General features: G+C 36.8%; 1 protein-coding gene across 1 annotated transcript; it reads right to left on the reverse strand.

Moving 5' to 3' along the window:
* Nucleotides 1–751: 751 nt before the first annotated feature.
* On the reverse strand, nucleotides 752–1744 carry LOC131614002 (uncharacterized). Its single transcript, XM_058885633.1, has one exon. It carries the CDS (start codon nucleotides 1742–1744, stop codon nucleotides 752–754), a length of 993 nt encoding a protein of 330 aa, XP_058741616.1.
* Nucleotides 1745–21083: the final 19339 nt, after the last annotated feature.

Genomic DNA, 21083 nt, shown 5'->3' on the forward strand with positions numbered 1-21083 from the left:
ATAACAAATACATTCTATGGAACATGAGAGGAATTTCAAATTCTTTGGTTTTTGGTGTCATTTCAAAATGATTAAATTTAACTTAGATGAAATACTCCATAAATTTCCATCATTTTAACAATTCTTCATTTTTGTATCCGAACAATGGATTTTGGTCAAATCATTTTAAATTCCCTCAAAACATTACTTTCCCTCATTAAAATGCTCCATCCAAACACACTCTTAATATTATTTTCGAATTTTTGTCTTGTTCTACCTATCACACATCCACTCTAACAACACCACTGTAGATTATTTTTTGAAGATTGATGTTTAAGTTTTGAGGAAGATGGATAGAGTTGTTAAAAAATAACTTTCTTCCTTTTGATGTTAGAGTGAGGAAGAGATTCATTTTATCGTGAATGAATTTGAGTGGTCTTTAATAAAGTATTTGTTGTGAGCTCTATGTTTGTTTTGGTCAAATTAAACAAATAATTTTACTGTTACTAAGTTCTCACGTGCCAAGCAAGAAATGGTAGAAAGATTGTTTTTCTATCTCATGATTATTTCGTTACTTTGGATACAAACCTTTATTTTATTTTTTTGGATACTAATACATCACTAATTGTTAGTACTGCTTCAATCTCATGTTTTGGTAATAAAGTTTTTTTAGGATCTCACTTGCATTTTGGACTTAAGGTTTTTTTTTTTAATAAATAATTGATTATAAAGCTCGCATCAGGGGTGTAATCCTTACCAAAAAAAAAAAATACTATAAAGTATTTGAACAAGATAAAGGGAATTTAAACCATTCATAATAAATAGATTTAAACTTATGATTTCCATTAGACAACCTTCTCCAAGAAAAAAAGATGATATTGCAAAAGGACTCCCCCTCAAAATTTATGGCATTCCTCATAAGCCAAATCCTCCATATTGTAGCTATCCAAATAATATTGATCTTCACCCTATGATTAGCATTCTTCACTTTTTCTTGAATTAGGCCAAAATCCAAGAATTCTTCACCGTTGATGTCTTCCAAAATACCCAACCAACCATACATACTCTTCCAAATCTCTTTCACCACTTGACAATTAAAAAAGAGATGAGATAAGTTCTCCGTATGCGTGCCACAAAAAACACAATCCATAATATTCAAGTTAGCCATTGCCCTTTTCAACAGAAGATCTTTAGAAGGAATTCTTTCAACTAAAAATCTCTGAGCAAAAACTTTCATTTTAGGAGGAATTATAAGATTCCACATCACCTTCAATAACTTGATAACATTAGGAGCCCAAGCAAAAGATTTGGAAACACTAACAATGTTAGATATACAAGCCACCGAAAACTCGTTTTCCGAATTAGTGCACCATAAAAAATCATCATTCTCAGACGCATACAGCCGCACTGCGTCCATCTCGGAACAGAGCCGCGACCACCCAACGCTGTCCAGGACACCCGCAACAACAGCAGCGGGACCATCACTACGGCTGAACAACAGCTCCAACGCCCACTTGTGCCTGCCATTATTCATTACTAATAAATCCGCAACCGCATAATTTTGAATGGTTGACATATCAAACAATTTTGGATATAATTCTCGAAGAGATTGATCTCCCAACCATAAATTATGCCAAAAGAGAGTATTTTTTCCATTTTTACAACAACAGTTGTAACAACCAGTGAATCTGTTAACAACAAGCTTGTCGATCAAATCATTATTGATAATATCCCTCCACCAAATAGAATCTTCTTTACTACACATTTTCCCTATCGGAGCTTGCACCTTTAGTTTTGGATAATGGTATCTCAACTATAAAAATCTACTCCAAATAGCTTTACCCTCCTTCAAAATCCTCAACTTCCATTTTAGAAGAAGAGCCTGGTTAACCTCCCCTACATCTCTCACACCTAAACCACCCTTCTCCTTTGGTTTGCAAACCTTTTCTCAATTCGCCCAATGAATACTATTTTTATCTACTTTCCCACTCCATAAAAAATTTCTTTGAAGTCTTCTTAACTCTTATAAAACTTTTCCCGGAGCTTTGTAAAAGGATAGGGTAAACGTTGAAATTGCATTTAAAACCACATTAGTAAGAATGACACTACCTCCCATAGTTATATTCCTACCTTTCCAAGGTGAAACTCTACTCCTAATTTTGTATATCACCTATAACCACACTTTCTTCTTTCTAGGACTGTCCCCCACCAAGATTCCTAAGAATTTGAAAGGGATCTCATCTTTCTTGCAAGAAAGAAACGTCGTTGCCGAATTGAAAAGCCAATCCCCTACGTTGACTCCCAAGATATTAATTTTAGAGAAATTGATTTTCAAACCCGAAACTATCTCGAAACCTCTCAACAAGACTTTCATATTCCAAAGATTGTCACAAGTGGATTCTCCAAGGAATATAGTGTCATCCGAAAATTGTAAAATGTCCACAAAATCCTCAATCCCATATTTGAAAGGTTTGAACTCCCCCACTTCTACCGATTTTCTCACAAGAGCGGTTAAACCCTCCATAACTAGAACAAAGAGAAACGGAGACAACATATCGCCTTGTCTCAAACATTTTTGCACCTTGAAATCCTTTGTTGCACTCCCATTGACTAAAACGGACATGTGACTCGTAAAGATACAAGCCTCCATCCATTTCATCCATCTATCTCCAAAAACCATCCTCCTCATCATCTCTCTAAGGTATTCACAAGAAACGGAATCATAAGCCTTTTCAAAGTCCACCTTAAGCAAAAGACAACTTCTTTTCTTTCTACTTGACCAATCAATTATCTCATTCACCAATAAAACTCCATCCATCATATTCCTACCCGGCACGAAAGCGATTTGGTTGTTAGAGACCAAATTACCAATAACAATTTTCAATCAAGCCGCCAAGATTTTCGCGATGATCTTGTAAAGACTTCCCACCAAACAAATAGGGCGGTACTCGCCTATATTTTGCGGATTTTTGTTCTTTGGGATCAACGCTAGAAAATAAAAAGTTATGGATTTCACAAGAGAGCCTTTTGCGTGAAAGTCATTGAAAAGTCTAACAAGATCCTCACGAATAACCAACCAAAATTTCTTGTAGAACTCTAGAGAAAAGCCATCCGGACACGCACTTTTGTTGCCATCACACGACCAAATAGACTCCTTGATTTCTGACTCGGTAAACGGTCTCTCAAGATCCATGCTCTCCAAAAGGTTTAAACCCTTCAACAACAACCCACTAAGACTCGGTCTCCCCACTACTTCTTCTTTGTAAAAAGACTTGAAATGGTTGAAAATGAACTCTTTAACTTCACTAACATCTTCCAATCTTCTCCTTCTAGATTCAAGAGCACACAAAGAGTTCCTCCTTCGTCTATCTTTTAGAGAATTGTGAAAATAACGAGTATTGCAATCACCTTCGGTTAACAAAAGTTGTCTAGATTTTTGATGAAGCAAGCCTTCTTTTTTATTAAGGTTATCCCAAAACTCAATTGCCGCTCTAGATCTTTCTATCACCACCTCCTCCAAAATGTTACCTGCAAAATGAGCAAACTTGTTATCTAAAAAATTCATCTCTTTTCCCGCATTTTCTATTTTGAGATCTATCCACCCAAAGACCTCCTTGTTCCACTTAGCGATTTGACCTTTGAGGGCTTTCAATTTTTCTACCAAGCAATAATCTCCTCTCCCCTTCACCACCATCTTATTCCACTCCAATTCCACAAATTTAAATAAGCAATCGTGATCAAACCAAAGATTATTGAACCTAAATGGTTTAGGCCCCCAATTCCTCTTGTTGTCTGTAATCCAAATTAACGTGTGATCGGAGACGTCCCTTTCCCCAATAGTTTGACCTTCCACCTTCCAAACTACAATGAAATTGTCCGAAAGAAGAAATCCATCCAATCTACTCGTTGCTCTTCCACTTCTATTGCTCCATGTAAACTTGCCTCCTATAGTAGGAGGGTCCACCAAATCCATCTCCTCAATGAACTCCTTTAAAGCTTGAATCTCCTTTTTGTAATTCTTCTTTGAAATACCAACTATCTCTTCCAAAGAAGTTATAGAATTAAAGTCCCCTCCAATACACCAAGATCCAACAATACAGTTCTTCTTTATTTCCGTTAATCTCCTCCAAGTTTTCATTCTGACAGTGTTATCACAGGATGCGTAGATGTTGACAAAATAAATCAGCCTACCTTCCTTTCCACACAAATACCAACAAATCCTTCTCCTCTAAAGCTATAAATGATCAAAAAAAATATTTCCTCCACATAATTAACATCCCTCCCGAAGCACCATCCGCATCCGAATGGGACCAATCGACCAAAGCATCACCCCATAACTCTCTAACAATATTATACCGCACTCCCCTAAGTTTTGTTTCTTGAATGAAAGTTATATCCACCTGTCCTTTTTGAATGTTAAATCCCACTCTCTTCCTCTTCACTAAGCTACCACCTTCTCTCATATTAAGAGAATAAATAATCATGAAAATGATTATTATTCCCCTTTAACACCTTCTCCTCCTTAGTATCCCTCTTCTTCATTTCCTCCAATCTCAAAATTGGTTCAAAAACCTTAGAACTATTAGTAATGTCTAATTTAATCATAGAATTCCACAGCCCTTTGGATGCCTTCCCCAGAACACCTTTAACCACTCTTGAATTGCAATTACTCACATTCGAGTGTGTTAAGGAGTCACAAGTTAGCGGTAAACCCTTAGACAGAAAATTAGATTTTGAAGGCCCAAAAACGATACCTAGTTGTTGCTTTGACTGCTCCTGTTTCTGAAGAAAGAATGGTTCAACCGGGTAAACGAAATTATCCACCTTCTCCCCTAAATCTATCATGTCCCTTTTTTTTCCTAACTCTCTTGGAGTTCTTCACCTTATGAAACTGGGCATCAAAACTCAGAAACGCGTTTCCATAAAACTTCCTGGTTTCTCCATGTGAACTAATGAGCAACACGTTTCCCCATTGTCAAACTTGTTATTAATAGTCACGATATGTCCTACTTCATCATCTAGTTTCTAGCTCCACCTGTCCTTGCTTTTGTTTAAATCCATCTTATTTGAACTCGCTAAAGACAAAACACCCTTCATATAATTCTTGTTAAAACTTAACCTTGGGCCCACTGCTAAAGGCTCCTTCGGCCCACTAGTCCAATTGCCAGCCTGGAGTTTCTCAATAGACAAAATGTTTTTTGCTACAATAAATACTCCCTTTGGCCCCACACCCTTTACCGTCTCTTCCTTATTAAACAATTTGTTTGCTGACTCTAGAGAGCAAGCTACCCTTGTAGAGGTATCATTGGAAATGTTATCTGTACTAGTACTATTTGAGATCTTCTCAGAAAAAGTTATTTCCCTTTTCGCGAAATACTCCTCTCCCCTTCTATTATCCTCCATACACTTTACAATATCCTTTGTAATCTTATCTGCCGTGCTGACACTCTAATGCAATCCCTCTGATTTTACCCCAATCTCCACGTTACCGCTCTCTTCGCCGTCTACCGCCACTTTCCCCTCCCCTACGCTCCCAGATTCCGACGAGCCTCCATCTTCTTCATAGTCATCAGAAGAGTAATCTGATACACTTTTAGAAGATTCCTCCGCTTTAGCCCTCATTGTAACATCCTCCACTACCAAAATATTGTACCAATCTCCATCCACACTCGCCGCCATCTTCCTTCTTATAGGCCCCAATTGATCTATGAAGATCATTAATTTTGTTACATCCATTCTATCCGGCTTAAGATCTAACAAATCGCCCTTTGCCACTAAGCCAACATCAGAAAGCAAGGATTCAAAGAACTTGAAATTTCTCACGAAACAAGGGATCCCATAGATAGAAATCCAAGATGCTCTATGACACTCAACATCCGATTTCCTCCACCTCTTAACTTCCTTAAACCAAATGTTCTTCCATTCTTCTCCATCTTGAAAAAGTAGTTCCAAATCTCCCTCAATCGTTTCCTCCAATAGACAAAGGTTAGGCCCTAAAGGTGTTGTTACCACTGAGAAAATACCTTCACCAAGGAGACTTTGGATTACTCTGTATCCTAGGCCTGGAACCCTCGGGATGCCATCCCTGGCCTTACTAAACCGTTCTTTCTCCTCTGAGTTTTAATTGTAAAAGAAGGTTTTGCTGACAGCCTCCTTGTTGCTACCTTCTCCTGTCTTACATTCTTCCTTGCTATTTTTCAGAATGTCCACGTATGTTTTATGTGCCACACCAGCATCACTAATCTTCCTTCCTCCTTCCAATGCTACATACTTCTCAACTCCTTTCTCAACCCCTCCTCTGCTAGTTTGAGCCTCAACCTTGATTTTCTCTACCACCTTCTTCCTCTTAAACCTGGATACATTTGCTTTCAGCTTCCTCCCTTCCAACCATAGATTGTCCAACTTTATTTCCATCGGCCTGTCATTCTCCATATTGAAGAATCTCACAAAACCATATTTTCTCCTCTCCAATATCTTTTTGCTGGAATCCCAATCTCGTCAACCACTCCTAATTCCTTGAAATCTAAGAACAAATCCTTGACCCTCCATCCGGAATCGAAGTCTGTGAAGAAGAAAGAAGTGATTTCGCCTGCGACCCCTACATTCTCGTTCTTCATAATGTCCCATTTATCTCCTGTAAACACTCTCCTCCCGTTTCTATGGATAGTTTTCCATCCGCCCCCTTGAAAATTACTTGGTAAAGCCATTGAAAGATCAAACCCTAGCACTATTTCTCTCTTTAAGGTTGTCTCTCATCTTTTTCTTGATAACTAATTGGACTTAAGGTTGTTATTATTTAGATTGTGATTTAATTTTTTTTATGTAGTTTTATTTACTTGGTTTAGTTTTTTTATTTTATATTTGTATTAGTTAACTTATTTAGCCTACTTAAGTTATTTATTTTATTCATATAAAAAAACAATAAAAATAAAAACATAAAGAAATATTTAATTTCAATTTTATTAGTTAGCCAATTAATTTAATTTTATCGGGTTTTTCTTCATTAAATTAATATAGGTTATTTATGTTAGTTAATAAAATCAAAACACCAAAAATATGTTTTATCCCATGTAATTATCAAATATATAAAAATACTAAAACATTTAATTAATAACAAATACAAAAAGATCACTTACTAATTACTAACATAAAAAATCCAAAAATACTCTAATTTTATTCAATTAATTAAAGGAAAAATATTCAAATACCTCCACCTTATAAGAGATCATTTGATGTACTCTCCTAATAAAAGTTTTCAGATAGCCCCACCTTAATTATGAGGGACCATCTGATGTACTATTCCCCATAAAAAACACTTAACAAATAATTATCTTTTCTCTTGCCTTCAGAGCTTTCTTTCCCTTAATCGGACATGTTACTTTCTTTCGATCGCAGACAGATAACGCATAAGACTCCACTCAGTGAGCAGCTATCCTAATGCTAGAATGCGAATGTGACTTCGTCCACTAAAAAACACAAACAAACAAAAAATAAATTGTTGAGTCGAACTACAGCGCTCTGATTCCTCAAAAAGGATACGTAGGCATTAGGTTGCAGGACCTAAGCGAGCACAATTTTGTAAATATTCCTTCTTTTCCCCGTATTTTCTTTTCCTTCTTTTGCATGCATTCCCTTAGCATTAAGCTTTAGACTCATAACACACCCTTAGATTATAAATAAGCGAGAGTGGATTTTGTGGAGTACCACAGATGTGAGGGGTGATGATACCTTTCCCTTACGTAGATGACTTCCTTACCCGATCTCTGATCGTAATACCTTTTCTTATCATTTCTTTCTTCCGGGTTTTCTCGATATTTTCCCTTCCTTTCTGAGATAAATAAATTTTGGTGGCGACTCTGTTGATTCCAATTTTTTTTCGTGAGCGTGCGACAATATCCAAATTATACCAAAATATATCAACATATATTATCAAAATATGGATATAATATTTTCTGCAACAGTGTCATAACATAATTCATGGATGTATCCAATTCTACTACATTGTCAAAATATATCAACATTCATTATCAAAATATATCCAATTAATAGATATAACATTTTCTGCAACACTGTCATAACAAAATTTACCCATATTTATCCAACTTCTATACACACCAAACTTCAATACACTCCTAAATAAATTCACTTCCTTTACATGTAATCCATAACATATCCAACTTCTATACACACCAAAATATACCAAAATATATATAGTACATGTACTAATATATAAAAAATATACCAAAATACAAATAGTACATGTACTAATAAACAAAAAATACAACTTCATGATCTATTAACTTCGATTAGTGTAATGATGCAACGTCTGCTTCGTTAAGTGGTGCCTACAGTAGAAAAAAATTAACATCGTGATAAGTTAATTTAAGGACAATTATTTTTTCAAATGAAAGTTATATTACCGTCAAAAAAGAAGTAAAATTAAATTGGTCATCTTGTGTTTGTTGAAGCTCATGAGTTGGAGGTGTCGAACATGAGACTCCGTCGACCATATGACTTCTTAGTTCTTTATCCTAAAATGATTATAAAAAAATTAAAATTAGTAATAATACATGTAAAATTAAAATAAAATATTTACACATCAAATTATATACTTGAGAAGCTTTACTACATGGCTGCCTTTTAGGTGCAGTTTTTTTTATTTTTTTTTTGCAATAGATTGCTTCTCAACCCAAATTTTATGTCGCTTTTGTGATTGCCCCGTTAAGCGAATACGTTTCTTGAATCCCTTTGGTAGCATAACATTAGAGCTTGGAAATGTCGGGTTATCATGGCTATGATTGTCTTTGTCTTATGACCGACGTTCAATTAATTTCTTATGCATGAGATCGACATTGTCATCAACAATCTTGAGGTCCCCCTCTTCACATGATGTTGCCACCTTTATGAATTTAGAAACAACATGTCTGAACATTCGTGTCCTAGACAATTTTGGATCGACTTCAACCTCCTTTCCCCTAGAATCTTGCACGATACCATAACGAGCTTGTCTTGTCCACCTCCTTAAAATATACTCATGAGGAATGCTCTTAACATCATTCGCTTCAAGCACTTTCAATGCATGTGAACAAAGTATGCCAAAGGTCTCAAATTTTCTACAACTACAAGTAATGAAAATTGAAGCACGGTTATATAAAACTCTCCAATATTTTTCTTGGTTCTCTATAGAAATGATATATTCACATAAAGTGTGAGACTCATTTCTCTCTGATATCGACATAGCTAAAAATTTCCTAAACTCGCTTTGAAACAACTCAAATACTATGTGTGTATGTGTATTTTCCCCACTTGTATTTGAATTGGCGACATATCATATATTAACCTTGTAAGCTTATGTGAGGACTCATACTCACACTTCCTCTTTTCTCTTCAACAACTCGTTCAAAATGTTTAAAGAATTGTATGATATCCACATTCAGTTTCATACAAGATTTGAAATGAGCATTCAAACTTTCACTGATTTGAGTACTTCTCATGCCAAGTGTTAATGCTTCCTTTATATAACATGAAGCCCATTTCTTTTTTATAGCATAAACTAATTTGATCCAATTATTTTCATGAACATTATAATCGTTGATCAAGTTGATCCAAGCTGTTTCAAAATCCGCTTCAATATCAATATCATACATACATTTTTTAAATCTCTTAAAAAATAACTTCCTCCCTTCATCAAGTTTCCAAGGTGTTTAATTCCATTTTTGTAATAAGTGCCAAATGCATAAGCCATGGTGAGTCTCGGGCATCACTTCAGCAAGTGCTCTGGCCATTGCTTGATTTTAATTAGTGAATACAGTCTTTGGCTTCATGTTGTTATGTGCTTTCAAGAATGTATCAAACAACCACTTAAATGACTCAATTGTCTCATCATACAATAAGGCTGCACCCAAATTTTTCGAACCCCTATAGTGGTTGAAGCCACAAAATAAAGTAAGTGGTCTATTTGCATGATTAGTACAATATGTGGTGTCCAAAGACACAACATCACCAAAATACCATTAATCTAAAATCATATTCGCATCACACCAAAACACATTAGTAATTTGTTCTTCTATATCCATTTGATATGCATGAAAGAAAGACGGATTCTCCAATAATTGTCGTTGGAAATACGGTGGAGGAAAGGAACATTACTGTTTGGAGAATAGAACTTAAAACATAGTGTCATACCCTAATTTTTGACACCCCTGAGATGACATATCTTCAGGATTTTCATCAGGTCAAAGCAAGTACCCAGAGCAGTCACTTCTTCATCTAGCATTTAATCAAGGATGTTCAAAGACAAGAAAACTCAGGCAAAGGATCAATCAATAAAAGGATTGGTCTCTAACACAATCATAGGACTCAAAAGCTTCACTTTTATATTCACCTATGATTGATTAGACACCCGATCATCTGAGTACAGGTTTACTCAGGTCACCAGACTAGGGTTTTTGAGCCTATCAAGGACTGAAATCAGGGATCACCTTTGGGAAACCCTAAAAAGCTCCAGGACATCTATTAAAGACTTCAATCATCTTCAAATGATCCATACAATAAAATCCATTGGACATCACACCTCAATTCAAGATCCACAGTCACCAATTTCATCTGGTCGACAATTAGGGTTTTTAACCTAATTCATCTGGATAGTTGACTTTTAATCAGGGAATGGATCCAAAACTCAAGACATGATTCAAGAACCTCTACTACCTCAATATAACCCATTTACATCACTCATTTGAGGAGAAGATCTTAATTCCACACAAAAGTCCAAAATCTCACTTTATCTGGAAAAAGTCAACTGTATGGGATCACCTTTGACTTTTAAGATTTTTGGTCAAACCTTGACTTTCAAAGATCAATATCATCAATATATGGATATTAAAGTCATTTTGACCAAAGAAATTCAAGAAGAATCATCAAGGAGCGAAAAGTCGGGAATTAGGGTTTTTGAGGGCATTGTGGGAACTCAAAATTTCACCTACACAACTCAAAAAACTTCCAACATGAAAGTTGTAGATCTTGCAAAATAAAACAACATCTTACATAGGAACTTTTTTCAAAAGATCAACCATTTAAGAGATTTGGAATTTTCAAGCTCATTTTTCACAATTTTCCCAAATGATTCTGAAGAAACCCCAAACTAATAATTTGAAGTAGATGTTTAGGGCTTTCCAAATTGTGCTCAACCTTCTCCAAATTCATTTTGAGCTAGGAGTTATGCTTGTTCAAAGTTGGCCTCATAAGGTGAAATTATAGGTCATGTACAAATTGGAACTTTGCAATTTTGTGCAATTAGCTTCACTAAGTGATGCTACACAACCTCTAATACATTTGCAAGCATGCCATACATCAATTTCCATCATTGCATAAGGATTGAAGAAGATTCCCAAAAAACAAAGGCATGTGATTATGTAATGATTGCATTTTTGAATTTATGGCAAATGGTGAATCATCAAGGAATCTTGCTCTAAGCCAATTAGAACTCTCCTCTGCATCAGAAATGTTCCCTAAGATCATACAAGATCAATGGTTGGGGAAGCTAGCCCGAAAATGCATCATTGCATTTGGGATATTTTCAAAGTTTCTTCATGGCTAAGAAACCAAACTCACCTCACTAAGCAAGCTTGCTATGTTCAATTGCTCTGAACCATTTGCCTATAAATAGAGGGGTCTTTCTCATTCAGAAAACACACCAAAGCAACAGAATTCTTGCTTTCTCTCTTCTTTCTTCATACTTAAGGTTTTCAAAGGTTCTTTGGCAAGAAGACTCGGATTCTTCAAACCAGAGCTCTTCTTTTGGAATTAACTATTCAAACACCTTAGGGGAGTCATTTAGAGGTGTTGTAGTTTGGGTCGAGCAAGAGGTTCTGGGCACTTTCAGTCCAAGTTAAGCATCTCAACACCTTCCAGGAGGATCACTGAAGCTATCTGGATCGTTGCAACAACTCTGCAACACACTTTGATCAGAGCCAAATCTTCATTTTCAGGTAAGTTTCAAAAGCTTCAAACTCTATGATTCACGCATGATAAATTTAAAATGAAGTTACCAGTTGGTTTCTGCACCTTCATAGATCATTAGCCCTCAATCAATTGCATCAAATCATGCATATATAGTATTTCATGTTTAATTTCAGTTTTAGGGTTCTTAGTGTTCATGCTTGCGAATTTTATGTTACACTTAGAATAAATGAAATTAAAGGACACCATCATGATCCTCGTCCAAAAACGAGCAAAATCCATCTTTACATCTTTGAATTTAGTTGAGAATTGAAGGAGATAGGATTTCCATAAATTGAAATCGTGAGGTTGAAGATGAAGTTGCTTTGCGCGCGTTTTTTTGAATTCTCAGAAGCAAGTTTAAAATATAATCAATTGGAAGCGTGTTTTGAACGACTAAAACGTTCAGCTCACTTGGTTACAAGCGCCTCTCACTTTCTCATGCCTTAGGTCTGGGGTTCGATCCCCCCCTCAGACCTTTTGTTTTTATTTTTCATTTTAACGCGCGTGTTTTATGTATAACCAATTGGAATCCCTCTTTAGTCACACTGAGCGTGTAGCTCAGTTGGCTTTGTTTTGTATGGTGACCATGGGAGCATGGGTTCAAGCCTTGGTAGTGACAAAACAATATTTTTTTATCACTTTTTCCATTTGATTTCTTTACAACTTTAAACAATTATTTAACCTATCAAATTAATTCATTTTAATTTCATTTTTTACACACTTGTCACTTAATATATCTATTTTGTGAATAATCAAAAAAATCATAAAAATATTATTTATTTCATATATTCTTATTAGGTTTAAAATAGTATGTTTTAAGTGTTTTCTTAAATACTTTGAAAATATATATTTTTATTTTGTTTTAACCTAATTACTTTGTGAATAATTTTATGATAAAACCCTAATTATTTAGATCTTAATTAGGTATAGATTTCATCTTTGCCTTAATTAAGTTGACTTTTGTCAATGTTCAAAACTGTTTTCAGTCTCCAATTAAACGGATGATTAAGGTTTTCAAACAACAAAACCTTATATCATTTCAATCATTTTCAACTGTTTCTCATAAATAGTGAATCATTTTCAAGTGGGCCTCTAATAGAGTGTAAGTCCCAACACCTTTTTCTTTTCATAGTTTGTTTTTTCAAAACTGTATTTACAAAATCTTCTTTCTGTTTTCAAAATATTCTTCTGGTATTTGAAGGGCATTATTCCCGGTGAAACTCTTCAGATACCTATGTGACCTATGTCCATCTTCACTTCTTCTGTTTTCAAAAAAACCATTAACTGTTTATCATATATATTCAACTGTTATCCATCAATTGCTGGTAAGGCTTTGTACATACTTCTTCAAAGGCCTCCACTCCATCCAGGTTAGGCTTTACAAGCTTTCAATTTACAGTCTTTGTTTAAATTACTGTCAAATATAAACTGTGCATATATATATATTAGAACTACGTTTGAGTGTAAACCCTAGGACAGTTAAACTATATATATATATATATATATATATATATATATATATATTATAGGAATATGACCTAGGATTGAGAATGTCTTCCCGGTGAAGGCTCTTTCCTAATTAGAGATCTGTAGTTCAAACCCCCAAGATGAATTATTCCCGATGAAACATCTTGGCAAAAACCTTAGAATCCAAAAAATAGGACACATCCACCCAAAGAGGAATTATTCCCGGTGAAACCTCTTACCCATTTGCTTAAAGCCAAAATAAGTTCAAAACCACATAGCTTTCTCTTGTGCTATAACAAGGACCATCGATGACCCTTGATTAGCCTCCTCTTGGGCTTTGTACAAGGACCCACAGGCTTCTTAAAAGCATTTCCAGCTTCCTCTTGAGCTTGTATACAAGGACCCACCAGGTTTCTTATAAACATAGGAACAGGTCTTTAGTCACCTTTTAACATACCCTGGTGAGTTTCTTCCAATTTAAACCAAACTTTAAACAAGCTAAGTTTGTCTCAATTTTACATTGAGTACACCTTTTGGAATGAGAGGCATGGACAGTCTCTGTCACCCTTATCTTCATTAATCTTCCTTAGCAGAGTCTAGGATCCATGTTTTGTTTATCCTCAGTCAGTGTCAGCCTTCATCTTGGGCTTTAAACAAGAAGTCTCATTAGATAATCTTTCTGCCATCATTTTAACAAAACCCCTGGAAAGGGTTAGCCTCCAAAGTCAATTAATAAAAACCTGTTTAAAAGAATAAAACCCCTGGAAAGGGTTAGCTTCCAAAAATCTTTCTTTTCAAAAGATAAACTCACCAGCTGAGACAAAACCCCTGGAAAGGGTTAGCTTCCAAAAAATCAGTTTTTTAATAAATAAATCCTTCAGTAGGGTCAAAATCCAACAAAAATAGTTAGCCTCAACCTTGGGCTTCATACAAGGCACCAAAACAATAAAACTCCCTTGTTAATAGTCAGCCTCAACCTTGGGCATTGTGCAAGGCAGATAATAGAGTCTCCCCAGTGAGTCCTTCATCATTCAGGTAGCCACAACCTTGGGCTTTGTACAAGGTAGATAAACCATACTTCATGTGTCAAAGATTCCTAACATCTAGGATCTTTTCCCTATTAGAGTCATTCATACTCAGTCAGCTACAACCTTGGGCTTTGTACAAGGCAGAAAATAATATTTTTTCTAGCTAGAGTCAGCCTCAATTCTGGGCTTTGTACAGAATACAAAAATTCCTTGTAATTAACCCCCAGTGGAGTCATCTCCCAGAGTCAATAAATAATACATTAATAAAAAAGCCTCAAGCTTAGGCCTCATACAAGCCAGTTAAAAAAATCAAATCTTTTATACAGTAGATAGACATAGCTTATCTCTATAGAGAGATCTTTCCTCTATCTCACCACATTCAAACAAACAAACGTTACATTTCATTTTAATTTTAATCATGTCTCCCACTTAGGATTTTGAAAGGCATGAGCTGGCAGTAAAACCCAGACATGTGGTAACTTTCCCTAATTTGGATGAGCATTTTTCTTTCATTTAAGAGGCATTTGACTGGTATACTTGCACATACACAAGTAAGGTCCCCCTCTTGAATGAAATGAATTCAGTTATTCTGTCACTCTTTTAATGTTTGTGGTGGAATAGTAGAAATACCTCTCTATAAAGATGACTTCATGTCTCTTTACTGTAAACAGAGATTTAATTCAAGCTTCAACCTTGAGCTTCAAGCAAGGCACCCAAAAATAATTAATAATTAATTAGTTCCCCGAACTACATTAAGCTCTGACTTCCATTAGGGATATGTAGGCATGAGGTTCACAAGGAATCTCAGCGAGCTAATAAAATACCAAAAATAGTCAGTCAGTCTGTCTGTCTTTCTTTTATTCAATTCAATTCCTTCTCCTAATACAAATGAGAATTTTTCCCAATAATCATTAGCAGCACAAACACATTTAGACACAGAGAAGGTTCCTGTAGAGTACTACAGATATGTAGGGTGCTTAAACTCTTCCCTATGTATAACCGACCTCCCGGACTCCAGAATTTCTAGTCTAGGTGAATCCCCACACTTAGCAAACTCCTAGGGTTTAGTTGAGATCTTTTTTTCCCTTTCCTACTTGTAGGACAATAAGAAAGTTCGTGTGATATCGTAGGAAGAACTGAAACAAAATTCATCCCACCACGGGCGCATTCTCCTTCTAAATTTCGCGTGAAGGGTCTAGCGTGCCGTCCTCCCAAGTGAAACGGGGAGGTAAAAAAAATGACAACCACAGAAAAATGGCGACTCTGCTGGGGATATAAGTGTTAAAAACCTTGGTTTTTCATCCAAACCAATGGTTGACCTGTTGCTGGTCCAGCCCCAATGAGGAATTAGGGATGCCAAATTCCCCCTCAAACAAGAGAGGTCCTGCCTAACCTCTGTGTCATTTCATGTGTTTGCTGCATTTATATTTGTTTATTTTGTTTATTCTGTATCGGGAAAGGGCTTGATTCCCCCTTGTGGTGAGAAATCCTATACCCGGATTTGAGTGCAACATAAGATAGGATGGAGGATGTCTTCCCGGTGAAGACCTTCTAATCTTGGTTCACAATTCTACTCTTGGGATTTGCCTGGCTGGTTGTGATTAACTGCGCCACTGCATTCCGAGACTGATTTGTACCAGGAGGACCTAGAAACACATTAACCCCACTTAAAGCCTTTTTTAGGACGTAGAGCGGTGATTACGAAAGTAATTGTCACGCGAATACTACACTCAGAGAAAACTCTCTTATAGATACCAATCAACGTATATTTAAGGTTGAGCAAAAACTCTGAGACCCCTAGAACCCGTTCTACAGGTACAAAAATCCTTATCCTTAGTTTACCATTGGGGCGAGGTTTGCGTTTTGACTTCATGACCATTATACCCTTCAACGCCATGTTTGTTTAAAACTCTTGTGTGTGCATTCATGCATTCATGCATCATTCATTAATAACAACTAAAAACAAAAGAGTCTTTTTCGAGTTGTTTTTCAAGGAAACTAAATAACGAACGTTTTAAACTTCAGAGAAAGAGAGAAACGGAGAAAGGACTTAAGGATCTATACCATGGATTACGGAAGAAAGAGAGCTAGGAAATACACCTTCAAGATTCCCCAGGTCGAGGAACTGGGAAAGCTCGGAAAACTGGTGGTCAACCCCCAGGCTTTCAAGGAGAAGTATGGAAAACTTCTGCCTTTGCTCAATACCAACATTGTGGTTGGGATCCTTCCCACCTTGGTACAGTTTTAAGATCCAACGTATCACTGCTTCACCTTTCCAGATTATCAGCTCATGCCTACATTGGAGGAGTACTCTCGTCTGATTGGAATACCCGTGTACGCGCAAGATCCGTACTCCGGTTTGGAAAAGAATCCTGAGGACATTATCATTGCTGCAACTACTCCTTTGAACGTAGTCGACCTGAGAACTCATATGGTGAGTAGAGGAGGAATTCAAGGATTGCCCTCCAAATTCCCGTTTGATAAAGCTCGGTACTTCGTCAGCATCCAAGATATGGGCGCTTTTGAGGAAATCTTGGCTTTGCTTATCTACAGATTGTTTTTGTTTCCTAACATTAACGATTTCGTCGACATCAACGCAATTAAGATCTTCTTAATTGGAAATCCAGTTCCAACCTTGCTTGCGGATGTTTATCACTCTGTGCATTCAAGAAACCTGCAGCGAGGAGGATTAATCACATTCTGCGTACCGTTGTTATACGAATGGTTCGTTTCGCACCTGCCAAAGTCTAGCACTTTCTGGAACATGAGGGATGGCCTTTACTGGTCACAGAAAATCATGTCCCTCACTCATACGGACATTGAGTGGTGTAGTCCTGACAACGACGAAACCAAGATCATTTTCAGTTGCGGAAGTTTTCCCAACATACCCCTTATTGGAACTAAGGGAGGAATCAGTTACAATCCAGCTTTAGCCCGTCGTCAATACGGCTATCCCATGAAAAATATACCAAGTAACATCCAATTGGAGGGTCTGTTCTTCAAGAACATCGATGATCGGTAAAATAGCAAGTGTACTATTTTGCCTCTGTAGTAATAAAGGGAAAATTCCCCGAATATCGATCTCAAGGACTGCGTGAGATTATAGAGTTAGTCGCACTTCAATTAAACAAAAAGCCTTGGGGTTTTGGTTTTTGTGATTACAAATTAAATTGCAAATAAACTTAAAAAGGTTGAATTGGCCAAATATGAGTAACATGCCAGGGTAGGTGTGTGCATTAACATGTAACAATTCTGAACCCTTATTTCATTAACAAAGTTCAACTTATCAATTACCGGTTCTTAAGGGTATTTGCTCCTAAGTCCTTAGTGGGCAAACTTTTGAACATTGAAATCCTAATCCCAAAGTCCTTCGAAATTAGTGATCAAATCAAATATTATTATAATCAAGAACAATCCGGTTACTATAGGGTATCCCTAGTCCTAGGTGATATCTACTATAATATAATGGTATAAAAACCCTAACAATGGAGGTCAATCCTAATTGTCAGTCATAAATCAATCCAGTTGGTCCGACGAGGAAAGCATTAAAAACCTTATACCATTAAATTGAATGTAAAAGAGAAACATGTTATTGAAATTCGGAATTCAAAATCATCACAAATGTTAATCAGGGACACCCCCCTAGCATTGGGGGGTTTAGCTACTCATATCATCCAAAGAAATTACAAAGATATCAAATAAAGACATTACAATAGAGATGATGAACTTTGATCTTCAATGGCTTCCGCTCATGAAAGTTCTCCGTTCTTCTCCAATTGCATAGGCTTCTTCTCTCAATCCTCCAATTCTTTGTGTGGCAAAAAGATCCCTAATTCATCTTGGAAACCCTCCTAAATAGTGCAGACTCACTTAAGTTGGTTGGAAATTCCAAAAACACCCCTGCAGGCCAACCACTGAACTACATAATAAAAATCACTGAAATCAGCGTCATCACCCAACACGGGCCGTGTTGTGCAACACGGGCACCCGTGTTGGTCCCCTGGAATATTTATTTTTTACACTTGGTCCCAGACTTAGCAACACGGGTCGTGTTAAGCAACACGGGTACCCGTGTTGCACCACTGTTTTCCTCTCTTCTCAAACTTTGCTCCTAGCACTCTTCCTGACACGGCCCGTGTTGAGCAACACGGCCACCCGTGTCAGGCCTCCTGTAGCATGTTTTTGAAATTCCTTCAAAACTTCCGAGTTTCGCACTGATTTACTCCGGTTTCTCCATATGAACCTGAAAACATTAAAACATACAACCAAAGCATAAAATGACGAATAAAGAAATAAAACACTCAATAACAAAACTTAAACATACTTAAAAACAACGATAAAAATATGTGTGAAAACCACTGATCAAACTCCCCCAAACTTAAACCATTGCTTGACCTCAAGCAACAATTACAAAAGTTAATGACCTTCAAAGCACACGGTGTTCATACGTGAGATATCTGTCTGTATTGATCAAGAAACAGTGATTTGGCATTCACATGACGCGACGAGTTTTGTTACCACATTAATCCTCAAGCTCCCGTTTCGGGTACCTCTCCAACTATGCTTTGCACTTAAGTCTCTTTCCGATTTTCCTCCTCTTTCATTCGGACAATCATATTAAGGCACTGCATTTCTTATAATAATCATCACCTGCATGAGACGGATCAAGGCTTCTTATTATTTTTTCCTGGCACCAAACTAGCAGCATTGGCTACTTTTTATTACCGATGAAATTTTCAAACCTTGCAGTTATATATTGTCCTTTTGGACGACGTTTGGGGATCAATCTCCTTTGGGCTGAATAACCGGGTGAGGATTACCCAACTTAGCGAGCCGATTGCCTTTTACCGCCTTTTCATCATTTGGTACCAACTTTATATCTCTTTTTTTTCTCAATCAGCCATCATGCAAGTGAATCCGAATTATGCCAGACTGTATCAATAAACTACTCGAGAAGTACTTCTCAGGAGACAAGTACTATGGTGCAAATCTACACGTTAGACTCGTATCTCTTTCAGGGAACCAGGGGTGCTTAAACAAACCTCTTGTCACATTATTCCGCACTTCCTGTCCTCAAACAATCCTCGCTTCATCTCTATATACTATTCCCGATCGCTTTTTAAGATCAAAACTCTTCAACAAGAATTAAAATTTCGGTCAAAATTTGGGCAGAATTCACTTCATGGTTTCACATCATACCCATAACATAAAACTAACATAAAAATAAAATGCAAAGAGAAGAGCCTCCCCCAAACTTGAACTAAACATTGACCTCAATGTTTCAGAACGAGTTCGAGAGAGGTGACTCACAGAGGGTATCGCACTCTAATGATCACTTCCAAGCTTTCACCAGAGACGTCCTCTTTTATTTCCTGAAAATAAAATAAACAAACAGAGAAATTAATTATTAAAACCGTGGGTTGCCTCCCACGAAGCGCTTCGTTTAACGTCGCATGGCTCGACGGTCCATTACCCTTTATTATGGAGGGTATTTCCTTTTCCAAACCTTGTTGCTTGTCACTTTCGCAACCACTAACTCATGAAGACGAAAAGCATTCACCGCTTTTCTCTTTAATTTACTTCCCACATTCTTCTTCTTTCCTTGCTCTTTCTCCTCCACCTTCTTCTTGACTTCCTTAGCTTTCTTAAGATTTTTGACAACTACATAAGATGGTTCCACCCGGGAGGCTATGCTTGACACTTTTACTTGGAGCTGTTTAGACTTCTTGTTCTTTTCCTCACTTTCTGTCATACCATCAGAAGTTTGATCATTCACAACCGCCCTCTGTCTTTTGACTCCTAACATCTTCAACGTTACCTCTTCATCAAAAGATTTCAGCGTCAGCGTTCCTTTTTCAATGTCGAGGTTGCAGCGGCCTGTCGACAAAAATGGCCTCCCAAGAAGGATAGGAGTTTCTTCGTCTTCCGGAATGTCCATGATGTGGAAGTCAACAGGGAATACAAATTTATCAACTTCCACTAGTACATCTTCAGCTACCCCATATGATTTCTTAACGGTGTGATCGGCAAACCTTAACTGGGTCTTACTTTCACTAATCTTTTCCAACTCAAGCTTTTTGAAAATGGACAAAGGCATTAAACTCACACTAGACCCAGAATCGAGGAGTACCTTTTTAAATGCTATATTCTTGATAGTGCATGGTATCGCCACCGCCCCAGGGTCTTTCCTCTTTATTGGGATCTTTCTTGCTGTCGAGACTATACCACACTTCTCGGTTGCAATTTTTGGCTCTCCTCCTAGTGATCTCTTTTTCGCCAACACCTCCTTCATAAATTTTTTATACAAGGGCATGTGTTCAAGTGCTTCAAAGAATGGTAGATTTACCTCTAACTTTTTGAACAATTTTGTAAACTTTTCAAAGTCTTTCTCTCTTGAAACCTTCTTTGTCACTCTGGAGGGGAAAGGTAGTTTTATCACCGGTTCAACGTCTTTCTTATTTTTTTCTTCAATTGGTTTAACCGGTGGTACCACCACTTCTGGCTCTTTTGGATTCTCTCTTATTTCCAGATCCACCTCTATTACCATGGGGTCATCTATTTCCTCTTTCTCTTTTTCTTTTTCAGATTCTGCTACTCTCCTACTTCTTG

This window comes from Vicia villosa, linkage group LG6, assembly GCF_029867415.1.
Source record: "Vicia villosa cultivar HV-30 ecotype Madison, WI linkage group LG6, Vvil1.0, whole genome shotgun sequence".
Classification (NCBI taxonomy): domain Eukaryota; kingdom Viridiplantae; phylum Streptophyta; class Magnoliopsida; order Fabales; family Fabaceae; genus Vicia; species Vicia villosa.

Excerpts from the sequence above, each read along its gene's own strand:
- LOC131614002 (XM_058885633.1), bottom strand. The coding sequence starts at position 1,744 with ATGTGTAGTAAAGAAGATTCTATTTGGTGGAGGGATATTATCAATAAT.